General features: G+C 41.5%; 1 protein-coding gene across 1 annotated transcript; it reads left to right on the top strand.

Annotated features, from left to right (window-relative positions):
- Positions 1–10,021: 10,021 nt before the first annotated feature.
- Positions 10,022–13,395, top strand: LOC147612986 (S-type anion channel SLAH2-like). Its single transcript, XM_086782734.1, has 4 exons — positions 10,022–11,071; positions 11,158–11,928; positions 12,399–12,430; positions 12,808–13,395. Exons 1-4 carry the CDS (start codon positions 10,022–10,024, stop codon positions 13,136–13,138), a joined length of 2,184 nt encoding a protein of 727 aa, XP_086638860.1. The 3' UTR covers positions 13,139–13,395.
- Positions 13,396–13,845: the final 450 nt, after the last annotated feature.

Below are 13,845 nucleotides of genomic sequence, written 5' to 3'. Positions count from 1 at the left end.
TAGATTTTCGCTCGTTCGGCGGAAGGCACATCCAATTTTTGACTCTATAAATAATAGTATCCATGGTAACTTTGTCATAGGAACTATTGTCCATCGACGGAAAATTGCTCTGGTGAACTCACTGAATCTGAAGGGGACCTTCATACGAGTATCACCAAGCGAGCCGCCATTATAGTATGGGAAAATAGTGATCCAAGGAGATTCTTTTGTGAAGGCAATACACCTGACAATTGATGGGTGTCGAACCTGCATGCCCTGCCTGGAAGCTCTCGAACTTGGCGCTGCATTCTCCTTTGTAGTGCTTTCCGCAAAAAGTAATGTGCTTCGGCAAAAATGATATACCTTTAACTGTATACTCTTTTACTGTGCCAAAAACACCAGAGCCTATTGTTCGCCCTTCAAGCAGAGCCTCGTGCGGGATGCCAATGAGGTGTGTGCACATAGAATTGTAGATTGTACGATTAATGGCACCTGTCCCACTCGCATCTGCCTGGCTGGACGTTGCAGCGACGTCCTGGGCAATGCGCACTCTTTTGGGGAGTGACTCTGCATCCAGCACCTTCATGCGCTTGCTCTTGGCTCTTTGCTCGCTCCATACAACGTCCCATAACTGTAGACGATGCATATTAGCTTCAGGCAGGGTAGCATCTCTAAGATCATTGCATGCTACACGCATGCTCTCCAAAATGGTTCGTGTTATATGTTGATGGTTGAAATCTGCTATCTTTTGTCTATCAAGCAACTCAGAGTTGACTCCGCTTCGAAGTCGACGCTGTGCATTTTCCCATATCTGCTCTATTAGATCTCGCATGAGTATCTGAGACTCATTGATCTTTTTGACGACGTCATCTGCACATTGTGACACTGTGATGACTGCTTCAATGCGAATTGCTCGTAGAACTATTTTACGCTCTTCAGGGGAAAGCATGTTGGTTGTCTTCGTAAATCTAGCAAATATCACTAAACACAACAAAAACAGAATATTAAACAACATTACTGAAATCAACATCAAGCAAACGTGAGAGAACAGCAACAAGTGTATCATTACTTATCAATGTTCAAACAAAAACGGAATATCAAATAATTTTACTGAAATCAACATCATCCAATACATCATCAAACGTGAGAGAACAACAACAAGTGTATCATTACTTATCAATGATCAAACAAAAACGGAATATCAAACAATATTACTGAACTCAACATCATGCAATACATTATCGAACGTGAGACAACCGCAACAACAAGTGCATTATTACTTATCAAGTGTATACATGTTGCACTCCTCATCTACACACCTATCGTGACACAGAGAGAGAGAGAGACAGTTGTGAAGTGTATTATGAGAGAGAGAGAGAGAGGGGGAGGAAGAGAGAGAGGTGTGACAGATAGAGAGAGAGGGGGAGGAAGAGAGAGAGGTGTGACAGATAGAGAGAGAGGGGACATTAGATGACATTTTTAATAGTTTTGTGAGTTCCTAAAGAGAGAAAAATAATGTTTTGTATTCCTAAAGCACTCCTCATCTACACACCTATCGTGAGAGAGAGAGAGTTGTGAAGTGTATCATGAGAGAGAGAGAGAGAGAGAGAGAGAGAGAGAGGAGAGGAAGAGAGAGAGTTGTGACAGATAGAGAGAAGAAATATTAGATGACATTTTTAATATTTTTGTGAGTTCCTAAAGAGGAAAATAATGTACTGTTTCAATTTTTAAGTAAATAGAGGGAGAAAAAAGAAATTATTAGGAATTATGTATATTTTAAGAGAAAAAAAAAGAAATCCTCATCTACACATCTATCATGTTAAGTGTATCATGAAAGAGAGAGAGAGAAAGAGTTGTGAAGTTTATCATGAGAGAGAGAGAGGGGGGCAGGAAGAGAGAGAGAGATATTTATTTTTTCGAGTTACGATATTATGAAATAAAACGTAAAGACAATATGATGTAAACTTTGATCCATGAAATACTCATGCCGCGTTAGCAACCAAGTATCGCATGGATCAAACACAATAAAAACAATACAAGTCAAATCAAACAAATTTACGACATTTTTTCGACCGCGTTAACGATCACATGCCGTAATATGCAAGCAAATTTATGACATTTTTTCGACCGCGTTAACGATCAAATGTTGCAATATGCAAAAAACAATATATGCACTAGCGGACGACACCAACTTGCCGCGTTAACGACAAAATTCCGCCCGATTCTATGGGAATACGAATAGGATACGGACATACACTGGCCGCGTTACCGACCATATGCCCGCATTTGACAAAGGGAAGGGAAGGGAAGGTGACATCGCCATAACGATACTATGCTTGCCGCGTTACCGACTAGTACCGCTACGGCGTGCCATACTTACCATAGGACACAGACTAGCCGCGTTACCGACTAAGTGCCCCAGGGTAAGCACCATTCAGAAGAATGGCCTTACACACACACCCCTCCTGTGGTGGCGGACCACCCACATCTTGCCGTGCATTACGACAATGGGTGGCTGCCCGCACGAACACACACCCACACACACACCCCTCGTGTGTGGCGGACCACCCACATCCTGCCGCGCATTGCGACAATGGGCGGCTGCTCGCATGAACACACACCCACACACACACAAACACAAGTCTCATTACCTGTGTATACTGTCAGCAATGATCTCCCAAAGGGCCCCTCGGGCCCATATATATAGAAAATTGTAGCCCGCACGCGGGCTAGATGACGACCCCCTCGGGACCCGCCGGGTTTTTATTTTTCCCGGCGGGACCGCCGGGTATTGCAAAACCCCGGCGGGATTTTATCCGGGTATCAGGGAGCTTCCCACCGGCTTTTTTGGGAACATGTTAACACATGTTATTAACAAAAAAAATTGTGATCACGTGAATATAAAATCATTGATGGCCATTCTTGAATGCCCCCATATCCATCCCAAAATGACCTTGAGGCCTTGGGGTCATGCAAGAATGGCCCTAGGGGGGCATTCTTCCACCTGTTGTGCATGAAAAGAGGCCATCCTTGGATGCCCCATGGCCATTCCAAAATGACCCTGAGGCCTTGGGATCATGTAAGAACGAACTTTGTGGGTCATTCTACCACCGGTTGTGCATGAAACGAATGGCTCCAAGGCCATTCTTGGATGCCCCATGGCCATCCCAAAAATGACCTTGAGGCCTTGGGGTCATGCAAGAATGGTCCACCAATTGGGGATAATTTTTAAGTAATTTTAAGTTAGGAAAAATTAAAAAATGGTCAGCCATACAAAGGAGGTTATGGTGAAGGAATGTTCCTTAGACTTGTTGTGCATGAAACAAATGGCCCTAGGGCCATTCCTCTTCGATGACCCATGGCCGTCCCAAAATGACCATGAGGCCTTGGGGTCATGCAAGAATGGCCCTTAGGCCATTCTTCCACCTGTTGTGCATGAGAAGAATGGCCCTAAAAAAATTATTCATTGTAGTTGGAGTTCACATATATGTTTGCTTTTGATTAAGGTAAGAGCTTGGTGGATTTACCTAAAAATATGTAAGTGTAGCACGTGAGTTCATCAAGAGGGGTATATTCGTTCAAAAAAGTTATAGAATTACACTTACAAGATATTCCCAGAGTTCCTTCCATTTCTTTTTCCAGCAGCGAGAGGACTCCAACTCACCTTCCAAATTTTGTTGCAATATTCCACATACAATATCCACATACAATACCCTAGTTGTGCCTTTTACCCCATTACCCAAGCCCAATTCCACGTGTTTCTTTGGAGAGTATGCATGTGGGATTTACCTATTGGAGTGAAGCTAGTGCAGAAAAAATTCACTAGTGGGTGTTGCCCCAGACATAGATCAGCTTTAGAAGATGGTAAACATGCTTTCTGGAACTGCCCAGCCATGAGAGGAGCATGTTCAGACTCACAGGGGGACTTGATCCTGGGTAAATGGGCTTCTAATGGGGAGGTTGCAGATGTTCAATTCAATTTCATAAGAGCTTACTGTTTGTGGGAAATATGGATTTCTGTATTGTATTTTAGAATTCTTTAGATATTGGGTTGGACGTGATAGAGATGATGTGTAAGTGTGTACATGTGCATGTATGTGGTATGTGTGAACAAGTTAGATATTGATGGATTGAGTCTGATGATACAAAGAATGCATAATGGCATCAATTGATTATTGTATTTGCTGGGGCTCCTCATGCATACTAGGGAAACCTAACTTATATTTGAAATGATGCAGGTCTGTTGTTTGGATATGAAGCCTAAGCAAGTGAAGTTTAGTCCCAAGACCAAAAGGTGGTATCTAAAAGAGAAGCAGGTGGATCACACATTTGTGGCCTTTATAGAAAACCTTGTAGTAGGGACAAGGCCCAGTTTCAAGATTTGGTCTAGAAAAGGGGATGTACTAGAAAAACAAACCCCCAAAGGATGTACCACTGAAGCTATGATGGAGGCTTGTATCCAGCTGGACTACCAAGTGTCTTGGGGACACTCTTGGGGACACTCTTCTTTTTTGATGGAGGCTTGTATCCAGCTAAACTGCCACGTATCTTGGGGACAATCTTCTTTTGTGATGGAGGAAGATAGATGGAGCTTCCTATGTAGATTGTTGAATGATGGCGAATAATGAGTAGGGATTGGGGGGGTGGAAGGGCTTGTTTGGTTGTATATAGGGTCTTGATGTAAAGAAGATTTTGCAGTTACACACACACACACACACACACATATATATATGTATTGGCCGCCAAAAAAAGAATTACATTTACAGGAGGAGTTTTTTTTAAACCAATTTTGAAAAAAAAACATAAGTTTATGAAAAAAAAGGGGTCATTTTATTCATAAAAGTATGTAAGTGTAAGGGGTTTTTTAAATACCCCTTGAATGCACATGATACATAAAAATTCTTAGAGGTGAACCCCCCCTACCCCCACCCCCGAGGGTAAGAGTCTCAAAATTGTGAAAAGCAAAATGTTTATCAATTAGTAAGCTAATCGCTTATGGAGTGTTATGATGTACCTATTAGTGTATGTATGTAAGATTTACGTAATAATACATGTGTAGTGAAGATGCATTTTGAGTCCAAACATTGTTGAATATATACCCTTATTTTAATGAGAAAGTGTGATAATAAATTGATCAATCAAGTGGAAGTCACTACCTTAAACACATTCAAAAGCAACATAGATTGTGGCTTTCCGTAGAGCACTTCAAAACTTTCAATATAGTTTATTGAACCTATAGTATTTGGGTTCCTCGATGTCATTTTAAATTCAAAAGCAAGGAATCTAGCTAGCATTTCCTAACCACTTCCTTTATACTTTTAGTAAATTTGGTTCAAAATTTAAAAGTACCATAGCTTCTATTATTCTTTTTGAACAAAGGGATTTTCTACCCCAATTCTATAAAGTGAGAGCTTAGTAAAGAACTCTCTCTCTCTCTCTCTCTCTCTCTCTCTCTGTCTCTGTCTCTCTCTCTCTCTCTCTCACACACACACACACACACATGTGCATGCACATGTGCACTTGTAATCAAGAAGAAAGCTCAAAAAGAAAACTAGGATTGCACTTTTTCTACATTTTAATCAAAAGAAACAAGCATAATTCTTTCATGTTTTTTAGCTACAAAGTTGATGATGGTTAAAATAACTCTATTGAGAAATCAAGATAATGTTCAAAGGATGCTCCTAATATGGATAAAAGCTAGGTAATCATCATTTAGTAAGAGTTCAATCATTTCAAATATGCATTTCATTCATTATAGAAAGCTTCACAATGCATGAAATTATCTATATTAAATCTATTAGAAATATCCGTAGCTTACTTTAAGTTATATAAAACATGTTCAAAGATGATATTATATTGCAAATTCACTAAAATGGTATTTTTAATAAAAGCTCTCTTAGTGGTATCTTTTAGCATGCAAAATTCTATCAAGATCACTTGTTCTCTACTAGTTTTGTAGTATGTATGCGTGGAAAATTATTGTTGTCTTAAAGCCTAAATGGGACTCCAAAATGGCATATTGTGCTTATTTTTCTTTCTCATGTTTGATAATGTTCTTCACCAAAGTGTAAGAGATGTTGCAAGACAGCAATATATTACAAGTGATAACTCTTAAGGTGATGAAAGGTGAAGTTTTTATAAAGAATTGTTGGTGAAAGGTGAAGTTTGTATAAAACTATTGATATAACACGTTTATCAAGGATTAAAATTGGTTCTTATGGAACATTTCAAAATGTAAGATTCTACTCCGGATCCGTGTCTTAATGAAAGAAAGGGACATTCTTTATGGCAAGAGAAGTTTCACAAGCACCAAGAATCCTTCGCGGTCCAGGGTCATGAAAAAGGGTGTTTGGGGTCAACCGATTTCACACAATATATGGACAAGAATTTATCTAGGTTGGACATACCAAGCATAGCATGGACCACATGCAAAGTGTGCTTTGAAGGTGCATTTTTTAGGGATTGAACATTTGCCATAACCTCAAAGGGGCCACCTAATTTATTGAATCCTACTATAAAATTTGGTTCTCATGGCACATTTTGAAAATCTAAGATTCTACTCCTGATCTGTGTCTTAATGAAAGAAAGGGACATTTTTTATGGGTGGCAAGGGAAGTTTCACAAGCACCAAAAATCCTTCGAGCTCCGGGGTCATGAAAAAGGGTGTTTGGGGTCAATTGATTTCACACAATCTAAGGACTAGTAGTATTAGAGGGCCACCAAACCAATTGGGTAACAAATGACTTTGAAAATTTATCTAGCATGGACCATATGCAAAGTGTGCTTTGTAGGTGCATTTTGTAGGGATTGAACATTTGCCATAACTTGGAGGCCCACCTAATTTATTGAATCCTACTATAAAATTTGGCTCTCATGGGGCACATTTTCAAAATCTAAGATTCTACTCCTGATCTGTGTCTTAATGAAAGAAAGGGTCATTTTTATGGCAAGGGAAGTTTCACAAGCACCAACAATCCTTTGAGGTCTGGGGTCATGTGAAAAAGGGTGTTTGGGGTCAAATGATTTCACACAATCTAAGGACAAGTAGTATTGGAGGGCCACCAAATGAGTTGGGTAACAAATGACTTTGAAAATTCATCTAGCTTGGACATACCATGCATAGCATGGACCATACGCAAAGTGTGCTTTGTAGGTGCATTTTGTACGGATTGAACATTTTCCATAACCTCGAGGGCCACATAATTTATTGAATCCTACTAAAATCTAAGATTCTACTCCTGATCTATGTCTTAATGAAAGAAAGGGACATTTTTTATGGCAAGGGCAGTTTCACAAGCACCAACAATCCTTCGAGGTCCGGGGTCATGAAAAAGGGTGTTTGGGGTCAACTAATTTCACACAATCTAAGGACAAGTAGTATTGGAGGACCACCAAACCAGTTGGGTAACAAAAGACTTAGAAAATTTATCTAGCTTGGTCATACCATACATAGCCTGGACCATACACAAAGTGTGCTTTGTAGGTGCGTTTTGTAGGGATTGAACATTTGCCATAACCTCGAGGCCCACCTAATTTATTGAATGGTACTATAAAAAGGTTGAATGATGACAATACACAGTTTCTATGGATATGTCCACCAAATATGAGATACAAGGACAATGCACAATTTCTCATGGATATGTCCACATTTATTTGTGAAGAGGAAAAGGATTGAGCAACATCTAGTGGAGGGATGTTTGGTGGAAAAAGGGACATGAGACCTTTAGAGAGCTTGTGTTGCAATTGTGTAAGGGTGGTTAACCTAGATAAGGACTTTTAAAAGAATATACCCTTGCTCGATGTTATGACGTGAGTAGGTTGTAGATGTAGAACTTCTTTTCCGTGTTATCATGAAACAATCGGGCCAATGTGTGAGGGTGCACAATTTCGTTTGGTTACTCATCACTCTTTTTAGGGTGGGCATGGGAGTTTGGCTTGTTGATGGCTTGCATTTTGAGGATGGGGAAAGGAGTTTTGGGGGGTGTTGTTGATGATGATGATCAGAAGACCATCACCACATTACTACTAATCCCAGAGTCTCTATTGAGGTTACATTATTATTATCCAAAAAGAAAAAGGAGGAAAATAGGAAGGAAAAGTGGGGTGCGTGTGTCGCGTGGACAGGTACCTACAAGGGGGAGGGCGAGGGGGGCGGTCTAAGGAGCGAAAAGGTGGAAAACGTGACGTGGACGCCTAGAAAGGTAGGGACATTAAATTAATGGTTATTCTAAGAAGAAAGGTGTTTTAATAAGACCAACGTGTGAAGACAAAGATGGGGATTATGTTTTGTCGAGTGTGAAGGTACTTCGGTTGTGGGACAGCAAGCTCGTGCTTGTTGCCCGCCATGCTATACTGTAGGTTTCCAGGCGAGCGTGGTGTTATTGCTTTGCGCTACCCATACCCTATATAAGCCCCCTTGATCTCCTTTTACAATGCCTTCTGTGTGAGCCTCATTCCTTACACAGCTCATGCGCTGCCCAGTCCTCCTCTCCATCCCTGCAGGGAAATCACCAGCTTGCGTCGCCAGCACTATAATCATACGCATGCCGACCTCCTCCCTGCGTCACCCTTATCTCCAGCTGTCTCAGCAACTAACCTCCCACCATTAGCAGCAACTGGTTCTCTTCCGAGTTTTCCTTCTTCAAGCTTCAATATCTTTCCACCGGTATTACACTCTATATCCCCCCTTCGCCTGTTTATTAATTTTCCCCAGCTGCTTGTTACCCAGGATTAATTAGCCTAAGTATTCATCTCCACATATCTATTTTAGCTCTTTCATATTGATTGCAGCATAGAATATTAACCTTTGATCCTATATTCTTCACCGTAGTCGATGATGGGATAGCCCACAATATATTGGCCAATTTACGTACTGAATGATACGAGAAAAACCCAATGCATTTACATAATATGTTGCATGACTGAGAAGAATATAGCATAGCTCCATGGGCCTTCCGAGTGCTGCACAGGTACTTGGCCAATAATTTATACCAAAGCCATTCAAATCCTTGTAAAATGCCTGCATAAAACATGAGGTCTACGCAATACAGCCTTATGTATATACCTGCATATGGTTTCTGCCCATTATAACTGCCTTTAATTAAATTAATCAGTCAGGCACCGACCTGCGCATGGGTTGAGTTCTCCTACCATCTTCTTCCAAAACAGTGTATTGCAAAACCTGCATGTGGGTTGGACCTCGCTAATCATTCTCTTAATCTTAGCGATTTTTTATGCTTATCATAATTTATGTTAAAACTGATTTTGTAACATTAACAATATTTATAAGCTTGCAAGTTGCCTCAATTGCTCCTCCCTGGTGGTTAATGAGCTGTACCTGGCTTGTACTTGAAAGGGGAATGTCAGGGTTGTACATTTGTTAAGCTTCATATTCACTGAAGTACTGTTCTCCTATTCCCTCTTTTTTGTTTGGTTCCATCATCTTGTATCATCATTTCTTTTTCTGTGATATCATATTTATATCCTCTTTGATGGGTGCAAGAAAACAAAAGTATTAGGCAATGCTAGATACTTCAGAGCCCTATGGACGGGTCAATTTTGCCCCCCTTTTCGCTCCCAACATGTTAAATACATTAATATTTAAGCTGTGGGCATTGGGCAATGTGAGCATTTTCTATTTGTAGGAGCCTGCATGCTGCCTATCTCTCCCTTGCATTGGCTTGCCCACGTGGCATAAGAATAGAGCCCATCCTTGACCCTACTTCTTATCATCCTTAATCCTGCTTCTCAACATCCCTAATCTTTCTTAATCTCATTATTTAAGTCCTTCTCATAGACAGATTAGCTTAGCTCCACCACATCTCGGAACTATTTATGCATCCAACATTCAATGAAGTATCCTACATGATGGGTTATCATGGATGGACAGTTTCTGGACTCAAAAAGTTTGCTAGTTTCTTGAGTTTTATACATTCGTTATGCAAGAACCCCACCCCGGCCTTCTTCCCCGTTCTTTTGTAATTTGGGAGAAAATGACTGATGGATACATGCCATGCTTTGTACAGGTGGGTATTGAATGGAAATGGCAACAACTGTGTTCGAAGGGGGAGACTCTACGATTGGATCAAGCTTCTCACAGCAGGGATTGCGTGGAGCGGAGGTTGTGCACCCAAGAAGCCGACAAGATATTTACAGGGCATTATCCTTTGATAGATCAATCTCTTTCGATGAACCCTTGCCCCCTTTATCGAGGCTTCTCTCAAGCGGTAGCTACTCTGTCATCGCAGAAGTGCCCTTGCAGGACAGCTTCGAGCTCAAAAGGGCTGCCTCCGTTCCCAACTTTATCTTTGCAGATGTTGGGAAAGGGGTCTGGAGCCCCAAACTTGATAGAATTAGGGCTATGCAAAAACAAGAGCTCATCGACCAAACCCAGCTGGAAAACTGTCTCAGAGCATGTCATTCTGAGAGATTATGTGACCCAGAAACCGTAATCCATGTAGGAGAACCCCTAAACCATGCAGAAATCCCAAGCAGTAAAGTGCCCAATTGCAACCTCACCTCCCTCAGAGTTTGCCACTCTGAGAGATTCTCTGAGCCAGAAATCCTAATTTACTCAGAAGCTGTGAGTCTCCCAAAGAAAGAAGTGCCCAAACGTAGCTTTCCCCCAAAATTTACCTTTGGACGACACAAGATCACTCCTGAGTTGAAGACAGAATCACCCAATACAGCACTCTATGGGAAAAAACAAAACCCAAGAGCGCAGAAGAAGAAGAAGAAGTTTTATTCACAGCCCAACCCAATGACGGGTGTGGAAGCTCCTCATCATGTGTTGCAGGAATTCCACAGGCACCCTGGCGGCTTCACCTTGCAACAGAATGATGGTGATGGTGATGAGAGATATTCCTTATTCAAGACTAAGGCTACAGCGCTTGAGAGGCCTGGCGGCTTCACCTTGCAACAGAATGATGGTGATGGTGATGAGAGATATTCCTTATTCAAGACTAAGGCTACAGCGCTTGAGAGGCCCTTCTCTCGAAAACCCCATCCAGAACAGCAGGTTAGACTCGGGTCTGAGGTCAATGTGGGGAGGTATTTCCATGCACTCCAAGGACCAGAGCTGGACATCCTGAGGGTAAGCATTTCTATCATGTTTTATCTGTAATTGATCAATCAGGACTTTCGATTCTTATATTAACATTTTATGTTTGGAGCATGCAGGATTCTGAAGACACTGTGCTCCCAGTTGATAAAAAATGGCCTTTCCTCTTGCGGTTCCCGATTGGATGCTTTGGTATCTGCCTAGGCCTTGGTAGCCAGACAATACTATGGAAAACTCTGGCAACTGCAGCTTCCATGCACTTCATGCATGTCCCAAAGTTTATCAATCTGACACTATGGTGTTTGGCACTGATGACATTTCTCACAGTGTTCACAACATATTCCTTGAAGTGTCTCTTCTACTTTGAAGCCGTACGCCGTGAGTTTTATCATCCAGTTCGTATCAATTTCTTCTTTGCCCCATGGATAGCATGCATGTTCTTGACATTGGGGGTTCCTCCTGCAGTCACCAGATCCATACACCCCATCTTGTGGGTGTTCTTCATGGTACCTATCTTTGCACTAGAGCTCAAGATCTATGGGCAATGGCTATCGGGAGGCGAACGGAGACTCTCCAAGGTCGCAAATCCCTCCACACACCTATCCCTTGTGGGAAATTTTGTGGGGGCTCTCTTGGCTGCAACTGTTGGTTGGAGAGAGTTCGCCATTTTTTTCTGGGCTGTGGGTCTTGCACATTACTTGGTGCTATTTGTGACATTGTACCAGAGATTACCAACTGCAGCTGTACTTCCCAAGGAACTTCACCCGATATTTTTTCTGTTTGTTGCAGCACCAAGCACTGCGAGTGTAGCTTGGTCCAAGATTGTGGGTGACTTTGACTTAGTATCAAGAATTGCTTACTTTGTGGGCTTGTTCCTTTATTCATCTCTGGTAAGCTAAGATTTATTGAGATTTCATGTATGTTTATTTGCATATATGTATCATGTGCATGCGTACATCTATAGTTAGTGTGTCTATGTATGTGCCTACGAATGAACAAACAATGTGTGTGTATGAGAGAGAGAGAGAGAGAGAGAGAGAGAGAGATTATATTATGTGTGAACCAAGCCATGTCAAAATACAAAGACAAAGATTGGAGCATAGGCATACCGGTGGACAAATGAGAGAGGGCTAAAAAGTGTCTCTCAATGCCGGAGTACCTCATTAATGAAGGTGGAAAGAGCATTGCTCTTTCTCTTCTAGTGTGTGTCAAGGAAGAGAGCGTTTCGATTCGTCTCTCTCTCTCACACACACACACACACAGGGAGAGAGAGCATGTGCATGTTTGATTGTTAAATGAAGTGGTTATAATTCAAGCTTTTGAAACTATATGCTCATGATTACTCTTGTTTATTGTGTAGGTGGTGCGGGTGAACTTCTTTCGTGGCTTTAGGTAAGCTCTAACCCGAACCTTGCAATGCTTTTCTCTTTAACATGCAATATTCTAATACGAAGCATCTCAGTGGAAGAAGGGCAAGCTGTAGAAGAACAGGCATTCATCAAGAAATTACTTCACTGCCAACATGTTACCTTTACTGAATACACAGCTTTTTCATGTGCATATTGCTTGATCAAGAGATGTTGCATGCCTGTGTGTGCAACCATTATCCAAACTTATCAAAAAATTTACATATGATAGGTCAACAAGCATGCAGAATTTTCTTGCAAAGGATTGCCACATCACGCTTACTAAAGGAAGCTCTTCAGTATTCTTGCAAAGGTTTTCATGTTTTCCAACATTCTCATGGGACTTCGCGTGTTTGTTTTCAGGTTCTCAGTGGCATGGTGGGCTTACACCTTCCCTATGACTGCATCTGCCATTGCTACAGTCCATTATTCTCTCAAAGTCAAGCATCCCATTACACAGAGTCTGGCAGTGGTGCTTTCATTGATCTCATCTGTTACTGTTCTCTCATTGTGTCTCTTCACCATCCTTCACATCTTCTTTTGGTGCACCATGTTCCCTAACGATGTGGCTATCGCAATCACAAACGAGAACCATCAAGTAAAGCGGAAGATTAAGGAGTTAAGAGGCTACCCTAGAAAGTGCTTCATGTGGCAAGAGCAAAACCTGGCATGTAGGCAAATCCTTTATGAATGAAGTACGGAGAATGGGGTCACATCTGCTTTCAGCAAAAACTGATCTTTTTCCAAGCAATCGAATCAAATCTGCATGGGTGTGATTTATGAAGCCTGGCACGTCGAAAAGATTGCATCCACATCTCTTAAAAAAGCAATCAAAGGGCGTCTTTGAAGTATTTACATTGGACCAAATCCAGCCATTGCAGTGGTTGATGGCAATTTGGACTAGTATTTTTTTGAATTGGCATGAACCAGATTGGTTCTGCAATGTAAAAGTACATGAACCAGATTGGTTCTGCAATGTAAAAGTACATGTATATCATCAATAGCAGTGCTGATCAATCTCTGGTCATGCATTCCTGTGCCTTTTCGTCTGGGGCAAGCTTGGGTGTGGTGCTCCTGAAATCCTCGCAAGCTTGGTTGTCATGGAAGCAAACATAATTGGGGACCAAATCCAGCCATTGCAGTGGTTGATGGCAATTTGGACTAGTATTTTTTTGAATTGGCATGAACCAGATTGGTTCTGCAATGTAAAAGTACATGTATATCATCAACAGCAGTGATATATTGCATTCGTTTCACAGTTCATATTGTGATAAAAATCTTATGCTCCATGGTTCACCCTTAGGCTGATCAATCTCTGGTCATGCATTCCTGTGCCTTTTCGTGGGGGGGCAAGCTTGGGTGTGGTGCTCCTGAAATCCTCGCAAGCTTGGTTGTCATGGA

This window comes from Cibotium barometz, chromosome 44 (assembly GCF_041138505.1).
Source record: "Cibotium barometz isolate CiBa-2024 chromosome 44, ASM4113850v1, whole genome shotgun sequence".
In the NCBI taxonomy this organism is placed as follows: Eukaryota; Viridiplantae; Streptophyta; class Polypodiopsida; order Cyatheales; family Cibotiaceae; genus Cibotium; species Cibotium barometz.
The sequence above is the reverse complement of the archived record's forward strand: the minus strand, read 5'-3'. Positions and strand labels throughout refer to the sequence as shown.

Excerpts from the sequence above, each read along its gene's own strand:
- LOC147612986 (XM_086782734.1), top strand. The coding sequence starts at position 10,022 with ATGGCAACAACTGTGTTCGAAGGGGGAGACTCTACGATTGGATCAAGC. Across the intron at positions 11,072-11,157 it reads CAGAGCTGGACATCCTGAGG|GATTCTGAAGACACTGTGCT; the intron begins GTAAGCATTTCT and ends TGGAGCATGCAG. Across the intron at positions 11,929-12,398 it reads TGTTCCTTTATTCATCTCTG|GTGGTGCGGGTGAACTTCTT; the intron begins GTAAGCTAAGAT and ends TTTATTGTGTAG.